Source organism: Oncorhynchus nerka, linkage group LG7 (assembly GCF_034236695.1).
Source record: "Oncorhynchus nerka isolate Pitt River linkage group LG7, Oner_Uvic_2.0, whole genome shotgun sequence".
NCBI lineage: Eukaryota > Metazoa > Chordata > Actinopteri > Salmoniformes > Salmonidae > Oncorhynchus > Oncorhynchus nerka.
In genome coordinates this window covers 74,269,577-74,277,665 of record NC_088402.1, presented here as the reverse complement: position 1 = coordinate 74,277,665, position 8,089 = coordinate 74,269,577, and the positions used below count along the sequence as shown (strand labels likewise).

Below are 8,089 nucleotides of genomic sequence, written 5' to 3'. Positions count from 1 at the left end.
AGTTTATTTAGTGAGCGTTTTAAATGGAGAGAGCGTGCCAATTTATTATGCATGTGATATTTGGCCAATGAGCGACTGAAAGTTGTTTTGTGTCATCTAAAGTAGCCTGTTTTGCTCTGTGTTAAGTTATGTTTTTTATATATTTAACAAACTTCTGTCTCTCGATGTGTTTTGTATTAAGCTACTTCTGTTGATTTGTGGACGCATGCTTCAATGGAATCCCGCGAGTGCGTCACTTGCAAGGAACTGCAAGGAACTGACGCGAGCTGATTGGCTTCAGCGTGGAAAGATACCCGCCTCGGCGTTGCCTTGTACGGGAAATGGAACGAGGCGTCCCTCTGACATAGTGGTACAATTGAGCGTATAAAAATGTGTTCCCCTCAACAACTTTTGGACTGCAGAGCAAAAATAACTACTGGAGATGACGACCTACCGCTTGGAATACGGACATTGTTTAAAATACTAGTGGGTTATAACAGGTAAGGGAGCGCTCAGTTTTCACTGTCAGTATCATATTACATTTACCAGAGGTCTAATCCCGAGGGATTTACAGGAGCAATTAGGTTTGAGTGCCTTGCTCAAGGGCACATGGACAGATGTTTGACCTAGTCAGCTTGGGGATTCGAACCAGTGCCCTTTCAGTTACTGACCCAATGCTCTTAACCACTAGGCTACCTGCCACCCCTTATTATGGTGCATTCTGTAAATTAATGTAATTCATTAGAACCATGTTATCCTAAAATGCATAAATCTAAAAGTCATACATGCAAAATAGCTTAGAACTGGAGAGACATGCCATCTACAGGTGATTGGGAGGACAATTAAAAGTTAGTGTATATTTAAATAGTGAATTGCTGCATGAGATCATCATACTGTATGTGTATAGTTATTTAGTTATAGGCATGCTACATGCAACTGTCAGCATGCAGTGGCTTACCTGTTCATACAGGTAGGAGGTACTACATGTGCTTCCACTTAGTTCCTCTGATGTGCATCTAGTGCATCACGATCGAATGCACTGCCAACTACACTATTTTTAAAGCAATGTACTAGTCAGACAGAAAAATACTAATGTGGCTACATGGAGAAAGACTGAAAGCTGCAATATGTAACTTTTTGTGGACCTGACCAATTTCACATAAAATGTGTGTGTTATAGATCTGTCACTCTTCATTGAAAACAAGTCTAAGAAGCGGTAGATATGTTCTATGTGCGCTATTTTTTATGCTTCCCATTAAGATTGGTTTTTGTGTCTTACTTTTGGTTTTGTACACCAGCTTCAAACAGATGAAAATACAATATTTTTGGTTATGGAAAAGCTATTTGACAGCAGTTTAGATGGTACAATGATTATCTACACTATACATTGCTTGTTTTGTCACATAAACAAAAATTAAGCAAACTATTAGAATTTTAGCAACCAGGAAATGGCGAAATTATTTCTGGATAGGGAGACTCTCAAAGATGCACTAACTTTAGTTGTGCTGACAGACATTCAAATCAGTCTTTTACCTTCAGTGGGGGATCTACACTCCTCTTCCTTCATGGCCTGAGTCCATACTCTGAAAGCCAACCCCCTCAGACATGTAGTTCGGTGTGTTTTTAAACTTCAAAGATTTCCAGGGTCATGTTCATTATGCTGATTCTGTTGCAAAATGTTTCTGCAAATGGAACGAAATAGGGCGGGACCTACCTGTATTTGTCCAATAGAAACTTGTTTTTAGTTGCAAAACGGAACGTTAATGATGGTTAAAGAGTACACCCATGGTAATGGGGATGTAGTTTGGGGAAACACTAAACTGAAACCAAGGCTTTCTACAAGAGAGACTGTTTTCTCAATCTACCGGCTGGGTCAGAAGGGTTAGCATTACCTACTGCACGTTGGGAGGAAGGGCACAGTTATGAAAGTTGTGTGGCTTGTCCTGCAGGGGAGGGGGAATCTGACACCTGAAGTAAATTCATTTCATGCCTTTAGATGAGACAGATTTGACAGTCCTCCATAACCCATGCAGGGATTGGCAACCCAGGGGTTACAGGATGTCAACTACAAATTCATGACTGTAGATTCTAGAAGATTCTAGTATCTCTTACAGTCAGCTCACAAAGGCCCTCTGTAAAATTGCCTTTGTAAATGCTCTCACGTTTTGTCTGCACCTTTACTCAACAGAAATGGCCTGCATTCACCCCCCGCATGGAGTTCAGCCTTATGATAACAGCCTCTACAACTCAGAGTCTCTGAGCCTGGACCTTACCTGCAGGTTAGCCATGGACGTGAGTAGCCAGATGGACCAGCTCTCTGCCGCCTCCCTGCCTAGCATCAACTCCCTGGTGGGCACCTACACTGGCGAGTTTGATGCTTCCTCCTGTCAGATCACCACAGCTCCTACAACCTCTAGCACAGACTCTGTCCATGAATCGCCCTTCAAGAAGGATGACTTCCAGATTTACGGCTGCTACCCTGGCAGCTTTGCCCTGAGCTACTTTGACGAAGCCCTGTCTTCTGGTGGCTCTGAATGTTTCGGCAGCCCGGCGTCAGTCCAGTCTCCCTCTAGCCCAGGCTTCCAGCCTGCATCGGCTTGGGCCTCGGCCTCCGCCCCCTACTCTCCCAGCCTGGACTGCTGGGTGGCCGATAAGACTGCATTAGTACAGACATCCTCTTTCTTCACCTATGGACCCGGCTCAGTAGAGGATCTGTCTCCTCTGGACCAGCCCCAGCCCCAGCTGGCTGATCAAGGCCACTTCTCTCTGAGTCAGGAGCAGCACCCCTCCCTGCTTTCTTTCTCCCCTCTAACCCTGGAGCCAGGCACCCTAGATGACTCTGGCTTCATGGAAGGTAGCATGTCGCTGAAACCAAACAGCCCTACTGGAAATGAGGGTCGCTGTGCTGTCTGTGGGGACAACGCCTCCTGTCAGCACTATGGGGTTCGTACCTGTGAGGGCTGCAAAGGTTTTTTCAAGGTGAGCAGCTTTTTCCTCTCTTCTGTCAATTTATTTCATAAATTGGTGTATAATGCATTTTTCATGCAATGCAAACACAATTAATATATTTGCCAGCAGCATACCACCCTGCATACCACTGCTGGCTTGCTGCTGAAGCTAAGCAGGGTTGGTCCTGGTCAGTTCCTGGATGGGAGACCAGATGCTGCTGGAAGTGGTGTTGGAGGGCCAGTAGGAGGCACTCTTTCCTCTGGTCTAAAAAAATAAATATCCCAATACCCTGTGATGTGGTTGGGGACACTGTGCTGTCTTTTGGATGGGACATTAAACGGGTGTCCTGACTCTCTGAGGTCATTAAAGATCCCATGGCACTTATTGTAAGAGTAGGGGTGTTAACCCCGGTGTCCTGGCTAAATTCCCAATCTGGCCCTCAAACCATCACAGTCACCTAATAATCCCCAGTTTACAATTGGCTCATTCATCCCCTGTAACTATTCCCCAGGTTGTTGCTGGAAATGAGAATGTGTTCTCAGTCAATTTACCTGGTAAAATAAAAAAATATGCATCTCCATTGCTAGCCTGAATTTAATAGTGAAGGTTTTTTTTCTGTGTTCTTTGCAGCGTACTGTACAGAAAAAAGCCAAATATGTGTGTCTTGCCAACAAGGACTGTCCGGTGGACAAGCGGCGACGGAATCGCTGTCAATTCTGTCGTTTTCAGAAGTGCCTGGCAGAAGGCATGATGAAAGAAGGTGAGCCCAGCACTTCAAATGCATTTTACTACCACATATTTCACAATAACTACTGTTTCTCTCTCAGTTGCTAAGACATTATTGACCTTGTATCTCTCTCGCTCTCTCCAAGTTGTGAGAACAGATAGCTTAAAAGGTCGAAGAGGTCGTCTGCCCTCCAAGCCAAAAGCAGCCCAGGACCTATCTTCTGCTGAGTCTCCAGTTAATATTATTGCCTCTCTTGTGAGGGCACACATTGACTCAAACCCTAGTGTTGGGAAACTGGACTACTCTAAGGTAAGGACTACTGCAAATTCTCCATTGTGGTCTGTCTATTATGACTTATTGTTTTTTGTCGTTTAAGGTCGCTGTTGGTACTCTAAGGATGGAGCATAAATTGAACCAAAAGAATGCAGGGAATTCCCCTAATGGAACTAACCCTTCTCCCTCCTTTCTAATTCAGTACCAGGAGACTGTGGCCAGTCTGTCAGAGGAAGTGGACGTTGGTGACGTCAAACAGTTCTACAACCTCCTCACAGCATCCATGGACGTGATTAGCAAGTGGGCTGAGAGCATCCCTGGGTTCACTGCCTTCTGCTCTGAGGACCAGGAGCTGCTACTGGAGTCAGCCTTCATGGAACTGTTCATCTTGCGACTAGCATACAGGTAAGAAGAACCAAATTATGTCATTGTAAAAAAAAATGTAAATGGTCCAGAAGACCACCTTGCATATACAGAGCTATAACTGTGTTGTATTGACATTGGTCACTGTATTGCTAGGATTATAAAGTACATAAAATATGAATGACAGGATTGATTGCACCCACAACTCACATTGTGCAGATATTTTAGAAGCAACAATCATGGGTATCAAAGACATTGTTAATCCATCCTATTTATATTCTCTTTCCAAGGATCAACCCTGAGACACACAAGCTGATATTCTGCAATGGAGTGGTGCTTCACCGGATGCAGTGTGTACGGGGCTTCGGTGACTGGATAGACTCCATCATGGACTTCTCCCAGAGCCTCCACCGCATGAACTTGGACATGTCGTCCTTCTCCTGCCTCACAACCCTGGTCATAATCACTGGTGAGAGCTCAACCCACCTACGCATACGCGCCAGCCTGTCAGGCTCTGTTAACAGAGACATCACACCATAATCCAGTACATTATGACTGCAGGCGCCATGTTGCAATGTCAATCTTTATGTTCACCCTGACCTGAGTTGCCTGAACAAGCTGGATCTACATACATCTTGATTCACAGGCTTACATAATGTTATTGTGTTATAGAATAATGATACATGTCCTATTTAAAAATGTAAAAAATGATACTCTCACCACTTTCTGGTCACTGTCTCCTGATTCTCCAGACCGCCACGGACTGAAGGAGCCCAAGCGGGTGGAGGAGTTCCAGAACCAGCTCATCACCTGTCTCAGAGATCACGTCTCGAGCTGCGCCTCGGACTCCACTCGGCCCAACTACCTGTCCCGCCTCCTGGGAAAACTGCCCGAGCTACGGACTCTCTGCACCCAGGGCCTGCAGCGCATCTTCTATCTTAAGCTTGAGGACTTGGTCATACCACCCCCCATAGTGGACAAAATTTTCATGGAAACTCTGCCTTTCTGAGAGTGAGAAAAGACTATACAGAGTGTGCTAGAGTCGATAAATGATGAAGTGATCTCCCTGTTGGATTAGGGACAAACAAATGAAACTCTTAAAGACTGACATAAAAGTGCTGAATAATACTTTAAAAGCTCTGAAGCTATATCGCACTTGAGGAAAACAGGACCTCTTGTACATTAGCAATGGCCATAGTATGGTGCTAAAAGGATAATTAACTTCTTTATAATTTCAGTAATAGTTTTAATGCAGTATTTCAGATGTATGGCTTTGAGTGTGCACTAATTACTTATACTGGAGTGAAAAACAGACAGGCCATGGACCAAAAGCAGACTGCCATAAGTTAAGTAAACAAAGTTAGATTTTGATGAACATGCGTTAGTGCACTTTAAAAATAGGCCTGTGAAATGTAATGACTGATACTAAGGACTGCATCATCTTGCTTCGTATATACGTTATGCCTTAGCTAGATGGTGTTTTTGAGATTCAGGTTCAAGATTTTACTACTATCATGGTGTTATAGCGTAGCCACAATGACTCCACTGCAGCATTGTGACTGAAATATGTTACAATCATAAGGTTAAATAAAGGTTAAATAAATAAAATAAGGACATTTGAGAAGGGTACCTGATCTTGTTGAGAACTACCAGTTGCAGATAGTGATGATTATGCTTTCAGTGATGTTGGGTAAATATCACTGAAATATGGCAGCTATGATTGAGCAGCCAGAACAAATATTACAACTTAATTGTGTTTTTTGCATCTATGAATGTTTCACACTGAGTGTACAAAACATTAGGAACACCTACCTAATATTGAATAACCCTCAGAACAGCCTAAACTCGTCGGAGCATGGACTCTACGTGTTGGAAGTGATCCAGAGGGATGCATGTTGACTTAATCTTCCCACAGTTGTGTCAAGTTGACTGAATGTCCTTTGGGTGGTGGACCATTCTTGATACACATGGGAAACTGTTGAGTGTGAGAAACCCAGCAGAGTTTTTTTGTTGGATCATTTTATTTTTATTTCACATTATACAATGCGCAGGATCACGTTACAAATATTAACTGACATGACAACACTAACAAACATACAAAACTATTTACATACTGGTCAAGAGTACATTTTGAGGACACAATGAAATTTACCAAAAAATATTTATGTTCTCAAAAAGAATGTCACCCCCCCCTCTTTCTTACCATGTAGGTCCACTGCTTGGTCAAGAGTTGTTGATATCTGATAAGAGTTTTACATAATACATCCCATGCCTCAACTGAGTTTGCCTGAGCTTTGTTTATCACGGCCACTGATCGCTCTATACAAAGAATATCTTGAAAATATGATAACCATGTTTGAGGTGAGAGGATTGTAGGGGTAATCCAAGCACTAATGATAACCTTTTTTGCTGCTGTTAACCCTCCATAAATGATTATTTTCTGAACCAGTTGCAGTACAAATGAAGAGTCATCATTCAACAAAAATAAAGGTGTATCTTTGTTCACAAAGAAACCCATCATTTTTGTGAGGAAATCTGAAACGTGACCTGAACTGGGACACCACAGAATATTCCCAAATCATGTGACCAGAACTGGGACACCATAGGACATTCCCAAATCATGTGCAATAGTGTTCCAACAGCATTCATATGGCATCTATCGCATATTGGAGTAGGAATCAGCTTCACCTTAAAATGTCTAAATGGGGTTGCATAACTTGTACGTACGTATAAGCTAATAATGTGTAAGCTGGTGTGCTGGGTTTTTAGAGGTAACAAATACATTTCCCCAAATGGTATCCCAGTTCAGGTCGTGCCCCAACCCCTCCATTTCAGTTGCAGTTCTTAACGCACTCAAACCGGTGGGCCTGGCACCTACTACCATACCAGTTTAAAAAGGCACTTCAATCTTTTGTCTCGCCCATTCACCATCTGAATAGCACACATACACAATCCATGTCTCAAGGCTTAAAAATCCTTCTTTAACCTGTCTCCTCCCCTTCATCTACACTGATTGTTGACTCTTGATTTAACAGGTGACATCAAGAAGGGATCATAGCTTTCCCCTGATAATAGCTTTCCCCTGATCAGTCTGATGGACAGAGTGTTCCTCAGTGTACATCGCTTATTGTGTAAATTCGGACTATTTTTGTGCAATACATGACTATGAATGTGTTTAAATTAGCATGGGATACTTAAAGCCACAATCTGCAAGATGGGCATACCATCTAAGAATGGGCCCATCAACAAAATATTGAGAAAATGCATTCCATGACATTTCCAGATGCAAATAGCACTTGAATTATATGATTATATTGGTCAAGGAATGAGAAACATGATTTAAAGGTATTGTACATCATTTGTTTAGTTTCCTTTGAAGGATTTTTTTATTTTACAAAATTGAGTAATAGGTCGTTAGTTATGATAAAATGAGTCATATGATAAGTCATTTGTCCAAATCAAAAGGATTACAGTTTTTCCTTAGTTGAATTGCTGGAAATCGTATAGTCTGTGGCTTTAACGTTCTATGTATTTTGACAAATCTAATTTAGTTCCGGGCATTGCATTACATATTTAATTTTTACATATATTTTTTTACACATATAGAGAATTCTTCATCTTCAATACTGCAGCTCCATATAAAATAAAGAGCTCTGTAATGAGTCAATTGATTCTTGCTCACCTATAAAACTTTATTAAAAAAACATAAAAAAATTCTGCATTTTAAGTTACATGGCATAAATAGAATACGAGACACTTAAAACAGTACAATACATTTTTTCATAATAGAAACTGAAA

The 8,089-nt window shown here is 42.0% G+C and overlaps 1 protein-coding gene across 1 annotated transcript; it reads left to right on the top strand.

The window, feature by feature from the left end:
• Positions 1-324: 324 nt before the first annotated feature.
• On the top strand, positions 325-7,885 carry LOC115132390 (probable nuclear hormone receptor HR38). The gene is made up of 7 exons (XM_029664993.2): positions 325-479; positions 2,168-2,958; positions 3,559-3,688; positions 3,801-3,964; positions 4,131-4,333; positions 4,582-4,760; positions 5,044-7,885. Exons 2-7 carry the CDS (start codon positions 2,170-2,172, stop codon positions 5,298-5,300), a joined length of 1,722 nt encoding a protein of 573 aa, XP_029520853.1. The 5' UTR covers positions 325-479; positions 2,168-2,169; the 3' UTR covers positions 5,301-7,885.
• The last annotated feature ends 204 nt before the right edge of the window (positions 7,886-8,089 follow it).

Coding starts and splice junctions, on each gene's coding strand:
- LOC115132390 (XM_029664993.2), top strand. CDS start 2,170: ATGGCCTGCATTCACCCCCCGCATGGAGTTCAGCCTTATGATAACAGC. Junction 3,689..3,800: donor AGAAGGCATGATGAAAGAAG/GTGAGCCCAGCA, acceptor GCTCTCTCCAAG/TTGTGAGAACAGATAGCTTA. Junction 3,965..4,130: donor GGAAACTGGACTACTCTAAG/GTAAGGACTACT, acceptor TTTCTAATTCAG/TACCAGGAGACTGTGGCCAG.